The 19,014-nt window shown below is 38.5% G+C and overlaps 1 protein-coding gene across 3 annotated transcripts in view; it reads right to left on the bottom strand.

The window, feature by feature from the left end:
- Positions 1 to 19,014, bottom strand: part of LRRK2 (leucine rich repeat kinase 2) — a 134,030-nt gene that overhangs the window by 24,316 nt on the left and 90,700 nt on the right. For all 3 annotated transcript variants that reach the window (XM_070493944.1, XM_014827725.3, XM_070493945.1), the window contains 4 exons: positions 18,598 to 18,744; positions 14,509 to 14,609; positions 11,311 to 11,501; positions 5,648 to 5,808 (listed from right to left, as the gene is read on the bottom strand). In XM_070493944.1, coding sequence (XP_070350045.1) covers positions 5,648 to 5,808; positions 11,311 to 11,501; positions 14,509 to 14,609; positions 18,598 to 18,744 — 600 coding nt within the window. The remainder of the gene's footprint in view (positions 1 to 5,647; positions 5,809 to 11,310; positions 11,502 to 14,508; positions 14,610 to 18,597; positions 18,745 to 19,014) is intronic.

The following is a 19,014-nucleotide window of genomic DNA, read 5'->3' as shown; positions in this document are numbered from 1 at the left end:
TAATTTGGGATAAAAATGAACACTTTTAATATTACCTGCCATTGGGAAAGGCTGGAAATAGGAACATTTCCCGCATCTTTACAAAGGGACAATACTGTCACATGATCTATGATCTGATACTGTGAATGATCTATGGTGCTCGTGCACCAAACAAGCATAAGCATGGACACCCTATTTAGCATCGAGGGCCCTCAAAGACTAGAAATGTTAAAGGTTAACTGAAATCCTAAATGTACATTGTAGGACTAGGCTGTTCAAATAAGTCATTTATTTAAACATGTGTCACATCTATTTCTAGCTAAGATGGAATAACAGGGGCTAGATTTACCATCCTGCATAATACAGTGAAATAAGCAGACAAAATATATGAAACACTGGATACCAGGAGCACAGGACAGTGATCCCTGAGAGAGAGCAAACAAATAAGGTGAGTACTCAGTGTCTGGCAGAGGTCCAAGCCCACGGCACAGGGAAGGGGAACACGAACATGGGCCCCCCTAAGTTAGAAGACATAGCAGGGAGTCCTGGAAGGAAAGGCAGCTAGGAATGTGCCAGACATTGTGCTAAATATTTTATATGAATTTCTCATTTAATTTGCACAACAATCCCCTAGGATAGACACTATTCCTAGGTACTACTGCATAAGCAAGGAGAGAAGTTAGGTAATTTCTGCAGCCTCAGCTAGTAAGTGTAGAGCCAGGAATCAAACCCAGATAGTCTGACTCCACAGCCCATGTTGAATAGATTCCAGCCAGCCAACAGTTCACTCAGTCATATCTATCTCTGTATCTACAGAATCCTAGAATGCAGTGCCTGGAATGTGCACCGAGAAAGATCAATTTAAAATAATTGAGACCGCCTTTTTAAAAATTTGAATACACATCTGAACTCTATTCATATTTACACAATTTCATAATTTATAGCTTGTTAATATCACAGCTCATACTCTTAAAATCTAGAGTAAATGCTAATTATCTCGTTAAATTTTTTCTATAAATAACATTTTCCCCCGTTGTGAAACAGTACCAAATTCTGAGCTGCCCATCTTATAATCAATTCATACACACTATATATGATGTAGAGATAGGAACCTTTTGCTAACAAATGAGAATATTTTTCAATGACTTCCTATAACTTAGACATTAAATTACTTGGCATGACTTTAAAAGCACTTAATGAGCCAGAAAATTGTCACACTTTTTCAGAATCATTTGTGGTACTTAAAAAACTGCAGATGTTCTTGATCCTCATTCTAGACCAGTAAGTCTCAACCTTGGATGCACATTGGGATCACCTGGAGATCATTTAAGTAGCATCAATGTCTGGAGTCCACCGTAAACTAGTTAAATCAGAAACCCTGGGAGTCAGATCCTGGGACCCATATATTTGAAAGTCTTCCAGGAGCTGCTAACATGTGGCCAGATTAAGAGCCCCTGCTCCATACCTACTAAACAGAATTGTAAAGAACATAGGCCCAGTGGATACCTTTTTTTTTTAAGCTCTATATGTTATCTAATATACAGTCAGAATTGAAAAACACTTAACTAAATAATCCTCCATCGGCCACCTGTCACTTAGACCAGGCAGAATTTCTTGCAGTTATCTGAACAAGTCACTTTATACCTTAGTACCTTTTACCTGCAATGTCTCCTCCTGCTCTTTTATTATGTTTTTCTCAAGCCTCCAGCTTATCCTTTAAGACATAATTCCATAATCACCCTCCCTTTCACGGAAGTTCTGACGACTTACAGCTCAGCTAATCACTTGCTCCCTTGTGCTCTCTCTCTGCCTTGAACTAGATCTCCTGTTGAAACTGACACAATGCTTTATGATTGTTTGTTTACAGCACTATTTCTCCTGGCAGAATGTGTACTTCCGGAGGGCAAAATTTACACTTATTCATGCACATTCCCCAAATTCACCACTGGAGCAATGGCTAACATACTTGGGGCATCTGCAATATGCCAAACCCTTTTCTATGCTATTTATATGGACTACTTCATTTTACCCTTCCAACAACCCTGTGAGGTAGGCATTATATTTCTCACCACAATTTACAGAAATGAAAACCGAGCCCCAGAAAGCAAACCTTGAGGAACACCACATAGCTATTAAGTAGTAGCACCAGTTTGGTTTTTGGTAAGCGTTCAATAAATTATTGCCAAATGCATGAATGAATGAATAAAAAATAAGGATAATTTTCTCTTGGAGAATTATCATAACAATTACAATGTTAAAATAATTGGGAAAAAGTGATTCATTGTCTAAAAACTATTTTTAGAAATAATTTTTCAGGTAAGTCTTAACAAATGCAATGAGTAAATAAAAAAAGGTCCATAGATCAAAAATATAAGAAATTTATAAATTAGGTCTGATTATATATCACAAAATGCACAGAAGCATCTATTTTCTTTCTTTTTTACTTTCAGAGAAGTGTGAGTAGAGCATGTTTCATAATCTCTATCAGATGATAGTGAATAACTAGAGAATAAGATTTTTATTTACCCAAAGATTGTTACATTTCTATGGATGTTGGCAGAGTTGACACCATCAGTCAGCATCCATCTCAGTCAACAGTGCAACTGTCACAGGACCCAGAATTAACTGTCACTCCCAACAGGATACAATATAAATATATCCATTTGACTGAGTTAAAGGTGAAGCTCTCCAAGTTGCTTAAAGTTAAAAGTATTCATTTCATATTTATCTTTCAAAATGTAGACAGACACTGAACTGTGGTCCTTGCCAATAAGAGAAGTGTTTCTACCTTTGTGTTCCAGCTGCGATGGTAGCTGGCGGGGGGCTCTGCTCTCAGGCAGCTTGGGTTTGCATCTTGTACAATCCTATAGACATTGTTAATGGTCCCTAAGCTTTAGTTTCCTTATCTGTAGACCAGGAACAGTAATAGGACCTATGTCAGAGGGTCATAAGGATTAAATGAGATAATCAACCCGTGCTAAGGGCTAAGCATGAGGCTCTGTTTAACTCTAAAGGTGCCACAGAAAAGGTTTTTCCCCATTGCCGACTTCTCTGAGACATCAGTAACGAACCCACACTCACATGCACTCACAGGGTGAATGCACCACAGTAAGGTTTAATACAGAAATACACAAAAATTTAATAAATACGTGGTCTTTTGTTTCTCTAGAAGTTTTCAAGTTAAAAGTTATAACATTAACAGGAAGATCCATTAAAAGGAAAAGACAAGGAGATAGTTCAAATCATACAAAAGAGAATGATTTTCTTCTCAGACATAATTGCTTTGGAGAATGAAAAGTTTGGTGATGGTGATAGCAATGGTGACAGTTACCGTTATTTAAAATTTGAGGCAGAGTTTAAGACTGGGATGATTAGAAGTGCTCTGACAATAATAAATACAGTAATGATAAAGAGAAGGTCTGGCATGTAGCAAGAAAAAAATGCATACAATATATTAAGCAGCCAAGGGGAAGTGGGGGCAGAATAGAAAGGATCAGGCTCCAGGTTTTTCTGCCATGATCTTTCTCCATATTTATGCTACCACACATTGATATAGGAGATTAAATGGGACTAGGAGCAAGTATCTGGATTGACATGAAGAATCAGCTGGATACTGAACTTTATAGAAGATTTGACTGAAACCAGGAAGTCAGATACTTAACATGTGAAGGGCCATGAGTTTGAACTGAGCTGAACTGAGCTGGCTGGTAGCCCGCGGAGGGAGGTGGCAGGCTCGAGTCCCAGAGCAAAGTCAACAGGGACCAGAAAGATCTGCTGTCCACACAGGTGGACAAGGCTTCAAGAGCAGGATTTCCAGTCCATGAACAGAGTGACTGGGTTGGGGAATGAATGGGGAACCAAGTGCAGGCCTCAGTTGAGGGGCCCGACTACTTTCGTGTGACACAAGAGTAGCAAACAGGTCTTCCAAGTTAAGATCCCTGTTCTCTGCCCACATTTTCTAGGTGGGAGTATATAAGGCTGTGGAATTCCATCCTTTAAGATTATTCTTCCAAACCTGTACTTGACAACACTTGCTGTTTGTGGCCCTGTCATTTTGCTTTGTTTATTTTGGCTGTTTAACAACTAAGACTGAATATATATAAACCTCTTAAAGTACACGTTAGAGTTGCATGTGATCTAGGAGAAAGACCATAGAATTTAAAGCCAAATAGCTCTGGATTCAATTCTCATTTAGATTGAGTTCCTATCTTGGCCACTTCCTGCGTGACTGTGCAAATTACATAGTCTTGCTGAGCCTCAGCTTCCTCGTTTTACAGATGAGAAGAAAAAAGCTAACTTTCCGCCCTGGCACGAGGATAAGACACTGTGTGTCTAATGTATCTGGCACTGAGCCTGGTACACAACAGATACTCAAGAGATCATATTTTATTATTACCGAACAACCCAGAAACACTCGTAGCCAGAATACATACTTTGAAATGTTTACGAGAATGCACATTCTGCTTCCAACGTGCAGCTATGTAAAACAAAAGAGAGGATATGTATTCGGAGCAAAAATAAAACCAGGCATTGGAAGCTGGGGTCATTTGCTTTACTAAGTACACAAGTTGTGGGCGGGTGGGCAGGAAACAAGCGAGGATCTTTTGCCCAGTCAGATATTCTCTATAGAGTATTTTCTTCTGACTTAGGCATGTATTTTAACTGAGCTGCAATCACCAAAATGATGTAAAGCCACCTGTAACTTTATTTACAAATAATTACCTATCTAAGACTTTTCTAAAGATAGAGCTGTCCTTCCCCAAATTGATGCCAATCCCTCAATTTTCTATTCCCACTCAAACTGAAATCTGAAAGACAAGATGTCTGTACAGATCACTTGCCCTATGACTGTTTCTTACTAATCAGAACCTGAGATTCTGATGAACCTGAGACTAGAAGAAGAGGAACGGGAGCTGAGAAAGGGAGGGAGGATTCCGTGGGGTAGACATAATATGGAAAGAACATGTCTGAACATAAGACCATGAAAACACAAGAGCACAGGAAATGGATTTTCACTGGTAGAAAGTCAGTTAACGGTAGAAGTAATAGGATTATTAGAACAGGCATGACCAAAAAAAGTTGGGATAACCCTAAAAAGCAACATTAAAAATCTAAGCCAAGAAAATGATGCCAGTGATTTCTGGAGACCATAGATATAATGGTATCCAGACTGGGTATGTTTCACATTAGATTGTAACCATGAGACATCTTGCTATACAGGGCCAAATAGAGAAGCTACGTTATTTGTTTTACTATTTAAGTATAATTAGGAAGAAAGAAATCCCAAGTGCAATGTTTAAAGGTTTAAACTCCAACGTATAAGAAGAAAAAAGTATGCTTGTATCAGGAACCGTGCAACCAAGAACTCCAGGCCCAAGGCCCTTCTCTGAAACTCTAAGAGCCAGAAGTATTTAGGAGTTTATACTTTTTCATATTTAAGAAAGTTAATGATGCATGTAACATAATTACATAAACTCTCAGCAGGGTCAGGGCCAGCACCTTGTACTCAAACATGTTTAAAAGTATATACTGGTCACAATTATTCACACAATAAACATCACAACAATGTGATTGGCTACAGTGTTCTCTTGATTCTCCTGAACTCACAACTGAAGACACTGATTATCCATCTTGAAGAGAGAATTATCAAGTAAACCTTATCACCTACCTGGTGTGCCTTCTGATGTTTTTATCCCCATTCTACAGCAGTACTGAGCAATGCCGTAGTCCGCAATCTTGGCAATGATGGCAGCATTGGGATACAGGGTGAAAAGCAGCACGTTGTGGGGCTTCAAATCACGGTAAATAATCATGGCCGAGTGGAGGTATCTGTCAGAAAATGCACAGGCCATCTTACTAAAATGTAATTACAATATTATAATTTCTGCCATGATTTCCTTAAATATGTATGTCCATTATGCAAAACATCAAAAATTCTGTACTAAGTTTGACATTCAAAGTTAAGACATATTGTAGAAGGAGATCAAAACATTCAAGTCCAATATCACAAAGCAAACTTATGCTTTTCAAAAAACAAAAACAAAACAGGTCCATCTTGATAAGTGAGCGATTTAAACTTTAAGGCACAACCACTTCAAACAAAGTACAATTTGGGGGGACTTTTCTTTCATAAACCTTAATAACTACTTAAAAGGAATTCTGAATTCCCTCAATGACCATATGAATATTTTAATTAGTTTAAAATGTAAAAAGGTTAAATAAGAATTGATAGGCTTTTGTTGTGACTCTCATTTATTTAATAGTTTTGATTTTCTTAAAACCATATCGAAGTTTACCTCAGCTTTTTAAAGGCTCTCTATTCCATGTCTCTTCTGATATTTATTTTTTGTGACTAAAATGCTTCCTAATTCTTTGGAAAATATTTTCTACTTTTTCAATAATAAATCAAAATATCAGACTTTTCTAGCTATCAATATTGTACCCTGCTGGAAGATGTAGTTCACTTGAAACCCAATTCTATTATAAATTAAGGTTAACAAAGAACATTTTGGATGGTGAGTTGAAATGAATAAAACACTGTCTTGGGAAAGGGGATGTTGGATGACGTTAAAGTCTTCAGAGACTGATCCGTTCAATCAAAAGAACTAGAAGGGGACATTGCAGGTAAAGAATAAAAACTAGTTAATACAAAAAAAAACAAAATAAAGTTTTAGTCTCAACCAGGTCGTGCCCATTCTGGACACACGGCCAGAGGGCTACTACTGTGCCACAACCACTAGTCACTCTATTACTCCCTTTCCTAACACACCCATAAAAATTCACATTTTCCCCAACTCTGTCTTCCTTGCCTCCATGATGCCAGATTTGCTCTCCACGTGATCTCACAGGTATCTCACGACCAACCTTTAAAGAACAATTTTTCACAGGACTTAATGGACGTAAATTTAAATCCTTTGTTTGTTTGTGGCTTTTGGTTCTAGTTCACATTCTATTAACAAATATTTACTCCATTACCTATTACCAATCACATGCTAGAGGCATAGGGACAAGTGGCAGCAATACCCTGAACTTTCCATTGCAGGAGAGCCTAGAGTATATGTATCATTTAATTGTATCAACTAATGCAGTAGACGCTTCTTTCTCTTCCAGGATGTAGTTAGGACATTTGACATTAGGCCTATTCATTTCTGTACACATATTTTTGGCTGAAAATAAGATAAATGTACTAATGAAGTTGACCTTAACAATAAGTAATGGGCTTGAAAGAAAAATTTACTAAGGGCTTACTGAAAGGCCATTAGCTTCTCTTGCCCTGCTGCAGAGAAAAGCTGGGAGATTAAGAAGAAAAAAGTTAAAGCCAAGTGATGCATAATTGAATAGCATCTAAATCCTTTCTAAAGCACGCCTCTATCAAAATATTTATAGTATACAGACTCTCTCAGAAGACTTCCCAAAGTTGAAAGAAAAATAGTTAAACTTAATTTGAAATAATGTCAGTGGGAGGGAGAGATTATCTGCGTTAGTTAAAATGTTAAATTATAGAAATTAATCTTAAAAAGTGTAGTTTTAATAGCTTTTAAAAGAACAGCAAAAGAACTTTTGAAATATTAACAAGTGCAGATCTTGCCTTCCTGAAAATAATTCAGTCATAATTTATGCAATATGTGACAATAACTACTGTCAAATATTTTATTAAAATAAACTGGCCTATACTCAGTCATTCTTTGTGATTAGCATCAGTATTGCCAAGAAACTCCTTTCTTTATAATTTAAAGTAAACCTTATCTCATCCTAAATAGAATTATTCTAAAAATAGAACGTATTAATTCATTTAACAAATATGGATTGGGCATCTATGAGGGCCAGTCACCAGGGAATATAAAGCCATCTTTGCATCTCTGTTCTTGAGAGGTCACCATCTAGGAGAGACAGGTGCTCAAATAAGGTTGCAGAGATGTGGTAAGCACCTGATGCTACGGAAGCCAGAGGAAGAAAAGCACAAAGGCAAAGATAGCAAAGCAGGTTCTCCCACTAGCTCGTAAGTTTTCAACCTGAGAAGAGCAATCAATATAATGTCTACCTTTCCCTCTTCAGCACTTAACACAAAGTCCTGCATGGAGCAGACTCGTGTTAGAGAGGCCAGCTCTTCCTGGGGCCGTTGAACTTCATTGTGGAGATGGTACGTCAGCAAATTCTAGGGGAAAATGAGTCCTCTCGGCCAAAAAATTGTGGGAAGAGACGAAAGAAAAATGCAAAGAGAGACATGGTTGTCAATGAAAAGTCAAGACCTTCACCATGAACACCGGGTATTGGCAGTGGAGTGGCAGGAGGCTGGAGCCGCAGACAAGAGGCATACATAAAGAGTTTTGATGCTATTCATGGAGTTTGAATGTATTTGCAGAAAATTGGGTACTACCAGGGAATTTCAAGCATAACTAGATTTTTATTTTAGAAGAAATATTCTGACTCCCTGGAGGTACTGGACCGAGGCAGCAGTAGTGACATAAAAATAAATAATTAAAAAGATAATGTAAAACAGTCAAGGACCTGGTGGACAAATGGATACTTACTTTTTGGGGAAGGGGGCTGGTCTGGATGTGATACAAGGACCTTCATCGGTAAATGGGAGATAAAAGAGAAATAACAGATTCATGGTGGGAGGAAGTAGCAGAGACAGTAAATTCAATTTTGAAAATCTCGAAGCATAGAAACTTATGAGAAATACAGGTGACTTCCTAGGTAGTTGAGAATTATAATAAAGAGCTCAAAGGAACGCACTGAATTAGAGATGCAAGCTAATAGTTGAACACAAGACTATGGAAGAGAGAATATGTAATGTGAAGAAAGTTCCTGAATGTCACTCGAAACAGCTCTGTCATTTAAGGGATGCAAAAGAAGTGCAATTTTATTGTCTCTTTCTACTTCTGTAGTTACAGCTCTATGCTAAAATATATTTGGGAAGACAAATCTTTTTTTTTTTTTTTAAGATTTTCTTTTTCCTTTTTCCCTCCAAAGCCCCCAGGTACATAGTTGTATATTCTTAGTTGTGGGTCCTCCTAGTTGCATGTGGGATGCCACCTCAGCATAGCTTGATGAGCAGTGCCATGTCCACGCCCACGATTTGAACCGGCGAAACCCTGGGTCACCGCAGCGGAGCGCGTGAACTTAACCACTCGGCCGTGGGGCCGGCCCCAGGAAGAGTTTTCAATGCTGAGTTTTTAAAACATACTTAGTGCTGGTAGAAAATTGACAGCTACTGAAACCTACCAGCCTCTTGTGGCACAAGAGCCGGAAAGGTGCCTTGGCATTATGTTGAGAACAAATCAGTTAAATTATAGGAAAATATGCTGAGACTTCATTTAGTTCATCAAAAATTGCTGGATTTACTATTTAAAGTAAGATATCAAAAAACCATATAAGTTACATGAGAGACAAGATCTTAGAAATGTTGGTGAGTAAAAATATAGCAATTCCTCATTTTATAAATGAGCACTCTGGGGATTATGTGAAAGAATTAGGGAAAAACTAGGACCTAGAGTTGGCTAAATTAAGGAAAGTGACTGAGACAGCTTTGAAACATACGAGACATAAATGCACTTTATCTAGATTAATCTAATACAAGGTTCCCCCTGGTGTTTAAAAACTGACACATCAACCCAAACCCAAATCTTTGTATTCCTGTTTAATTTAATAATCTGTGTGTTTTCCAGTAGTTTCTGGACTCTTTCAGGAACAGGATTCTACTTATTTTATGTATATATTATAATCTCTATTATATTCTCTACGCACTAGTAATAATTATATCCTGCTGGTTTGGCTTTGTTTGTGAGCAGTGTTTGTTTTCCTTACTGTCACTTTATTTACATTTCTGGATACTGCCCAAAGGGAATAGACACAGTATTTCAGAAGGGAAGGAAGAGAAGGAAATTTGCATTCACTGCATGGCTACTATGGCTGGGCACTGTTTTCTGCCCATCTTCCTTTCTCCCTTCTCCCTACTGCCCACACATATGCCTGAGGGCCCACTGTTCTCAGTGCTGGAGATGCGTCAGTGAATGAGATGAAAAGTCCCTGCTATCATGGCTCCTGGAGTCCAGTGGCAAAGACAGATAATAAAGAAATTTTTTTAATGAAAACATAAAGAATACCATTTAGCAATAAGTGCTATAAGTGCCAAAGAGACATAAGGTATTCAGGGACATCCTCTCAGAGAAGGGACCTGAACGAAATAAGAAGCGTGCCAAGAGGATATCTAGAGGTCAGGCATTCCTGGCCAAGGGAAGAGCTTCTATAAAGCCTCTGGCATATTCAAGAAACCCCTGGGAGGTGAGTGGCTGAGTACGGGGGCTAGAAAGTGAGGTAGGAGAGAGTTAATAACAGGAGAAAGCCTTGATCTGACTTCCATGTTACAAAAACCACTCTGTGTGGTTTTGTGTGCTGTGTGAAGAACAAGCTCCAGGGGGAAAGGTGAAAGCGGGGAGACCAGTGAGGCAAGGAGAGACGACAGTGGCTTCAGCTGTGGTAGGGAGAGAAGCTGTGAGAGGTAGCTGCATTAAGATATATTTTGACAGCAGAGCTGGAAATATTTGCTGAAGGATTAGATGCGGGATGTGAGAAAGGAAGGAACGAATGATGAATCCAAGAGGAAAGAACTGGGTGACTGGAGATGGGGAGCAGTGGAGGAGGAGGAAATGGAGAGTTTAATTTGAGATTTCTTCAATTACTACAAAAGACCTTAAAATGTTTTGCAATAAGTATCAGCCACAGTTTACAGACTATAAAAAGAAGAGAGTCGGAGAAATAAAATCGCAGTGACTAAGCGTGTGGAGCAGTGATTTACCCCAGTCCGGTTGTCTCCAAAGACCATGGTCTCCCCACTATGCTGTGCTGCCTCTCAAGGCTCCATGTAGCTGCCATCGGGCCACAGGGTTGGGTGTGCCTCGGAGACACACTACAGTCCTGCAGAACCACCCGACTCACATCACTGTCGTCCCCTTCAGAAATATGGACGAATCCTTCCTTATTAGAATTACCCATGATAACTGACATTTCGCTTGATACTCTGAAGCCTAACCTCTATTTTTTTATGGGCGGGAGGTCAATACAGGGTTAAGATCATGGGATCTGGAGCAGGACTCTTGGCTTCAAACTCCACTACTACTAGCCATGGGGTTCCACATGGTCTTCCTCCTCTAATTTTATCAAATTTTAAAATTTCATCAGAGAAATGGTAATTTTTCACCCATACTGTTTGTGAAATATTACTGGGACACCAAGTTACTGGGAAGTGCTGTTCTCAGAGCCTGAGAGCAAGTTTGGGCTAATACTTGTCATACACAGAATGGAAAACAATGTGACCTAATTAATTACCTCAAGCCATCAGCCACATGGAGTGCGATCCTGTGCTGCAGGGTTCTGGTGAGACTGGCCTTGTCTTGCTGAAGCAGGCGATCCAGGGACCCTTTGGAGGCCAACTCCATGACCAACATTCGAGGACGAATCCCAGCCGCCAGCAAAGATATTAAGCTGGGGTGGTGGAGATGGCAAAGCACCACCAGCTCCTGCAAAAGTCCAATCATTTCAGAGTGACACCACATCGGCTGTTACCCAAGTGTCTCCTTCCTTAAACACATCAACTCTTCGAGCATGGTTTTCTCTGGGTGATGAGACTATAGCAATCTTTCTGTTTCTTTGAGATTTTTTGTATTTTCCATATTTTCAGGAATAAACAGCTGATTCTGAAACTATATTTCGAATTAAAATTTTAACTTCTCTTTTCCCTTCTGCTCTACTTCTGTCAGAACATCTAATGCAGGAGCAGTACACACATTATGGTCACAGTGACAGGTCACGGCGATCTTATCTACTGAACCCTAGTTAGCCACAGCATCCTTCTGGGCCCAGGATTCTCAGTGGCTACTACTGATCAACTATAACTGGGCTGTGAAATACAATCTGCTATCCTTTCTGGTTTAAGGACTAGAAATAACATTACTGAGAGTAATGTCTAAGACAGAAATATACAGTACCACCCTCTCCTGAAAACTCTCTACTGACTTCCCATTTCTCTTAGATTAAAATCCCATGTATTTACACAGCCTTCACGGCCTGACCTAATCTGGCCCCAGCCCCCGCCTCAGACCCCATCTCCTCTCTCTCTCCTCTTCATTCACCACCCCTCCACCACCCAGCTCCTTCCTTCCAGCCACAGGGTCTCTGTCCTTGCTGATCCCTCTGCCTAGAAATCCCTTCACCCTTCACATAGCTGAAGGCTTCTTGCCATACAGATCTTAGCTCAAATACTACCACGTCCTCAGAGGGACCTCCTTGGACCCTTTACTAAAGCAATTCCCAGCTGCAACAATCTCTCTCCAATCCAAGAAGTCAGAGACACCATTTTAGCTTGAACAGAGAGGTCTCCATTCTGATAGAATCCCTTTCCTAGACTACATCAGATGAGACTTTACTTTCTCCTTTGTGATATTGCTGTTTATTAATTCCATATACACTTTATTCTGTATATTTCACTTTATTCTGCAATGGTAATTTAGCTGAAATTTCTAGCTTATGGGATATTAAATTGATTCATGTTTTAAACTGTGATTTCTGCAGAAGCTCTGCTTCTTAACAACTAGCTTCAAAGATGAGAAACATCAGTGCCAACCGCATTTACCAGGAAACTGAAGTGTGCAGAATTCTGCAAGCTGAAGAAGAAAGGCTGAATACCCTGAGAGAGGATTTTCCAAGAACAAAAGCTTCAGACTGCAATCATATTTCCTTAGTAGATAAAAATCTTTCTTTCTTCTATGTCCGATAAGTTCAGTTGGTTAAAACTGATGAAAAGAAGTCAAGTTAGGTCTGTTTTCTTTCATAGGCACAGACAGAAGCCTGATCCAAATTTTCTCTCCCAGAAAGCAGCTCACTAATTGCAAAAAGAAGGGAGCAAGAAAGTGTAACAGCTCGACCCCAATTCATGACCACCGGTAGAAAGATCCTCAAAATGCAGCACCTAACACTGAAGTGTTTTCCTTTCCTTTCCTTTTTTTTTTTTTTTAAGAAGAAGCACATTATGCACTCTCTACTGTTTCTATTTCTTCTACCATTTCCTTGTTTCACCTACCTGCCTATACACTAATCCATCCTGTACATTTTTAGTATTCTGATTTCCAACAAGCTTCCCGAGCACATTACCTAAAACTAGAAACATATTGAAGACTAATGACCAAGGTTGAAAAATAAATTTATACAACAAATTGCCTACAGATTGAAACAGACTGGGCCCAGATTTTGTTCACAGACTTGCTTCTATATACAAAATGTTTGTTAGCTTATTCCTAGAGCAACAGTGTAACTTTTGGTACAAATAATCAAAATTACTCCAGGATATTTTGCAAAGATCTGATATTATTTTCATTATTCAGAGTAACTAATATATTGTAACTGTGGGGTTCTTTTCATTTATACAAGTTATTTAGATTCAGATTTAGACACAAATTATTTTTTTGTAATAAATCAAAGGAAAAAGTAGGGCTGAATAGGGGTTGGCCCAGTGGCATAGTGACTAAGTTCACATGTTCCACTTCAACAGCCCTGGCACAGACCTACACACACTGCTCATCAAGCCATGCTGTGGTGGCACCCCACATACAAAACAGAGGAAGACTGGCACAGATGTTAGTGCAGTGACAATCTTCCTCAAGCAAAAAGAGGAACATTGGCAACAGACGTTAGCTCAGGGCCAATCTTCCTCACCAAAAGAAAAACAAAAACAAGTAGGACTGAACAGATTGAAAAATACAGTTGAGTTCTGGTGTAAGACTGCATCATTCACACTGGATTTTACCTCTCCTCTCACCCTGTCTCTCTCTCTCATACTTACTGCCAGGAAAGACTCAGAAAAAAGCAATCAATCCCCTCAATTACTCAAAACAAAAGAGGGTACTGGAATGACCACTGTTGGTTATGCATTCAACATCCATCTACCCTTCTTTCTTCCTAAGGGTGTTTGATTTTTGCTCAGGCATCCAACCCTCACCCATGCAAGGCCATGAGCCATAGGGGGAACTGACCCCAACCCCAGCCTCAGCGAAAGGTGGGAACATTCTAACACCATCCTCATTACCATAGTGATTGGGTCAGTAAGACAGGCCTGACCCAACCAGAATATAGCGCTGCCCTGCACATAAGTGCTTGTTGAGAAAAGAACATGTGACTTAATTGAGGCTGAGAGAAGTCTTTAATGGGCTACTGTGGTAGGACTTTGGTTCCTTTGGAATACAAGACTGCAAAAGAGGTACCCTCTTTACTTCTGTACTTGTGGTATGTAGCTGTGAAGCCTAGAACAAGAATTCTCAGAAAACTGTCTTTTCTTTGTTTCTCAACAGGAGAAACAAAACAAACCCTTTTTCTCCATAAAGAAAGGACAAATGGGCTTTTATAATTAAACACAAGTAATCTTTTAGGGGAAATGTGGTCATCCTTTTGCATTTTCACAAATGCAGGCAAAACAAGAGTTCCAGGAAATTTACAATGTATGATTTAATGTGATAATAGTCTTGGATTTCTTACTTGTCTTAACAGTCTAAGCGAGGTATGTTTATTAAAAATCTTCACAGCCACTTCTTCTCCTTCGTAGGCTGCTCGATAAACTGAGCCAAAACTGCCATCACCTTTTGAAAAGAAAGTACAAAGCACTTAAGTTAATCTTTTCAAGTAGAATAACTAAATAAATTATACGCGTTGTAATTATATCTGCTGTATACTTGAAGAGAAATCTGACCCACTTATTTCACTGAATCAATCCCTTTAATGCTTCCTCTTCCTTCTTCTACTCCATGAACTAAAATGTACCTAAAGATTCTATCCCTAGGCTTCCTGTCTTCCATCTGCACCCTCCCCACTCAATGACCTCATCCACTCCCTACCTTCACCTATCCCTATATGTAGAGAATTTTCACATTTCCTTTTCTAGCCACAAGCTACCTCCTGAATTTTTCCTAGATTTATAACATTGTGTTGGAGAGTTCCACTGGCATCCTCCTCCAAATCGCAATCACATTCCAGTAAAAGCCACATTCATCATCATTGCTCCAAACTAATTCTTATTCCACCTTCCATATATCTGATAAAAACAAAAGAAAATTCTTTTTGAGGTCATTCTGGAGTCAAAACTGAAACATATCTTAGCTCTTTGCCCAGGCCTAGCCCCACAGCTAATTGGTAGTCGACTTTCCTGCCTCACTCATGTCCGTGCCTCCCTTTCCATTTCCACTACCCCCAGACCTATTTGGAGCCCTAGGTGCTTTCTGTGTGGGCCTCCTGAGTTCATTACCTCTGAGTCACTCTATCTCGCCCGCAAAATTAATTTCCCTATAATTACACGTTGATTGTGTCACTCTAGCTCAAAAAAATTATTCTATATTGTCTACTAAATAGAATCCAAAACAAGTTCCATATTCATCCCTGTGGCCCTGAGTTCCCTTTCCAGTTCTCTTCTTGGTCTACTTCTCATTCTCTAGGCCCTGGTCCTGTAGTTCTCCTCCCAGTTTTGGCTGCACAGTCTATCTAAGGAGCTTTTTAAAAATACGAATGTCTTAGTCTGCTCTCAAAGATTCTGACCCACTACGTCCCAGGAGGTACTGGCCATTAGGACATTTTTTTTCTTCTAATTCCCCAGGTAATAGTAATGAACAACGAACGACAAGAACAACTGTTCTAGACAAACTAGAATAGTCAGTTTCCTGAGTATGCTTTGTATCTTCACTCCTCCATACCCTGTTATGCTGTTACTTAAAGAGTAATGCTACCCCATCATTTCATCCTCTGGAGTGCTTATCAGGTCCATAAAGCACAAGACATATTGAGAAACCCAGGCCTGAGAAATGGACCATGATCCATCCCATAGACTATTACTCTTCACTGACACATAGTATATCCTTATTGTACAGTATTTATGGTTCCCATATATCACTTTGAAATACACTCACTTAATGGATATAAGTGAATGAACCCAGAAAAATCTACAAGACAATATAACAATGTTAAAACTTGTTATTTCTAAGTGGTGAAATTATGCATCTATGGAAAGTTTAGATATTTTGTATATTTTTATATTTGTAATAATTGTATATTTTAAAATCTCTATAAGAAGTATATATAAGCATACATTATTTTATGCTCAGAAAAAATTTATATTAAAAATAAAAATAAATTATTCATTTGAGTATATGTCATATTTTGACTAGATCACAAACATGTTAAAAGTATTATCTGTGTCTTATCAGTCTCAGTATCCTCTCATCCCTTCTCACCAGTACTCAATAAATATTCAACTTTTAAAGCCATTAGTTAATATTGTTGGTATTGAGAGAGTTTCAGGGGGAACTGAGGGCTATGTGAACAGTTAAGTATTGGAATCAAAATGGGATTGAGTAAACAGGAGAAAAGAGAAAGAAAGCAAACAGAAGGAGAAGGGAGAAAATGGGTATGAGAGATGGAAACCTAATCACAGATGCATCCTGTTCTGGTTCCCCTCAATCCGGACAGCTATCGACAACAAAGAAAAAATTTAATGGGCAGTGAGAAGAAATACACTCTAGGGAGATATATAAAAATTTCAGGTGGGGGTAGTAGATATTTCTACTTTTTTAAAGCCCATGCCTATTTCAGAATCACTGCCATACTAAAATGGAGTATGGGTTCTCATATCCTTCAGGTTAAGAGCAAAGTAAGGTTAAGGACTATTGTTGTGACACCAAAGTGTGAAAGAAAACTGAAGGCAAGGAAATCTTCCTAACCCATCAAATACACCACTGAAGTACCTTTCCATTGTGGCTCTCCGGAAAACTAGTCCCTCAAAGAGGAAATGTGCCCCACAACTCCTCAGACAGACACACAAAACCCCATGTTTGTATATTTAAAAATATATTCACAAGTCTATTATGTTTTTAGAAGGATATATCTGATTTGTTCAGATCAGTGTTTCTCAACCAGGGTGATGTGGCTCCCCTATTACCATAGCCCACCTTTGGCAATGTCCAGAGACATTTTTGATTGTCACACCTGGGGGGATGGGTGAGGAGACCCTACTTGACATCTAGTGGGTAGAGGCCAAGGATGCTGCTAAACATCCTACTTTGTACAGGACAGCTCCCATAACACATCATTATCTTATCCATAATGGGAGTGGCACAGAGGTTGATTGCTTTTTGTAAACAGACATGTAATTTATGGGTTTATGGGACATGGGGCTAGAGAATGGGGAGTAGTCATATCAACATTTTCCAATCTGCATCATTAACAGAATATAAAACACAGGGGCTTTTGAAGGTGGTCCAAAGGTATAAACTTCCAGTTATAAGATAAATAAGTACTAGGTATGTAATGTACCACATGATGTCTGTAGTTAACACTGCTATGTGATATATATGAAAGTTGTTAAGAAAATAAATCCAAAGAGTTCTCATCACAAGTAAAACATTCTTTCTTTTTCTTTTATTCTGTGTCTATATGAGATGATGGATGTTAACTAAACTTATTGTGGCAATCATATCATAATACATGCAAGTCAAATCATCAGACTGTACACCTTACACTTATATCTCAATAAAACTGGAAACAAAAAAACACAGGGTGCTTCAAAATGAACATTGCTCAAAATGTGTCCATTAATCTGAAACACTTCTTAACACACAAAAATAGATATTTGGGAGAGCTGTGTCTGATGGCTTGAGACTCCTTCAGAGAAAGAGCACAGTATATCTGGCACTAGCCTGTATCCTTTGAATCACAAGTCACGTTTGGTTTTGGTGAGGATCTAGGATTCGGCGTTGACAATTTGGCATTTTGTCTTAACCCACAATTATTAATATATTCACTTCCAGAGTTCCGAAACATTTAAACCCATTTTAAATTTCCCAATCAATGTGAAGAATAAAGGTACAAAGGTTTATTCACCTTTACATGTCATGTCCCAAATTTTGGACATTTTTTTTAATGATACTAATGCCCTAACAGACATATTTTAGGCATTCTCTCTGAGGAAAATTCATTAAAATTAAACGTATACACACACAACAGCAAAGAAAAGTCAGAACTGTCTTCACATACTTTACATTAAACCAACCCAATGCTCCTCATGGATCCCAAAGACCCTCAGGAATGTTTAGAACTTGAGTAGGTCACCAATTTGAGGCTTTTGAGTTTTTAATCCCAAATTGGTTTTTGATGAATATTTATTGAGAATTCATGATTGTGACACTAAGTAAAAAAACTGCTACTATAACTACCCAGAGGTGTCATCTTTTACTTATTCTGTCTTTTTGAGACTGAAAAATGGCTGTATCACTCAACTGAAGACTTCCTTATCTGCCTCCCCATCCCTGGCAATTAAAACAAATGCAAGGACACATTTCATTAATATGTGTGCTTCCATGGTAGTCCCACCCTCATCTCGAACCCAGTCTACAAGAGTGTGTGCAAAGCAAATTCCAGACCTGTAATGTGATATTACTTTAAAATACACCATTCCAAAGGAAAAAACATTTTAACAAATACGTGAAAATACCAAAAACTACAACAATATAATTATATCTAAATATTTTCTAGATTATAAGGAAAAATCCTAATTTTTATTCTCAAACCAACAAAAATAGTTACCTAAAAGAAACTCTGGAGCTTGTTCAAATTCCAGTTCATCACTATTCAACATAATATTTCTAGGCAGGTCAGCCAAAATCAAATCAGGGGCAATCTGAGATATCGGAATGGTGAGCCGTGGTTGGTCTGGATTCACTAGGAGGTCTCCTGAGAAGCACAGAAAACATTTTTTGAAAAAACCAACTTTTAAGGATATATGTAAATTTGTGCTTTTGACTTACAAAAACAATGACATATTTTTTATGATTTCTAATCACTGTTTTAGTTTTATTTTACCAATCCTATTTTTCTCTAGAAAATTTGAGAAAGTTTTAAAGGTTCAATTAATATCGATCTACTTGGAATTTTAAAAACTCATTCCTAGGCATTAGAAAGTAGAATTCAGAACTGCCTTAGGCTATCTGACATCTGACTAGG

This window comes from Equus asinus, chromosome 22 (assembly GCF_041296235.1).
Source record: "Equus asinus isolate D_3611 breed Donkey chromosome 22, EquAss-T2T_v2, whole genome shotgun sequence".
Taxonomy (NCBI): domain Eukaryota; kingdom Metazoa; phylum Chordata; class Mammalia; order Perissodactyla; family Equidae; genus Equus; species Equus asinus.
The sequence above is the reverse complement of the archived record's forward strand: the minus strand, read 5'-3'. Positions and strand labels throughout refer to the sequence as shown.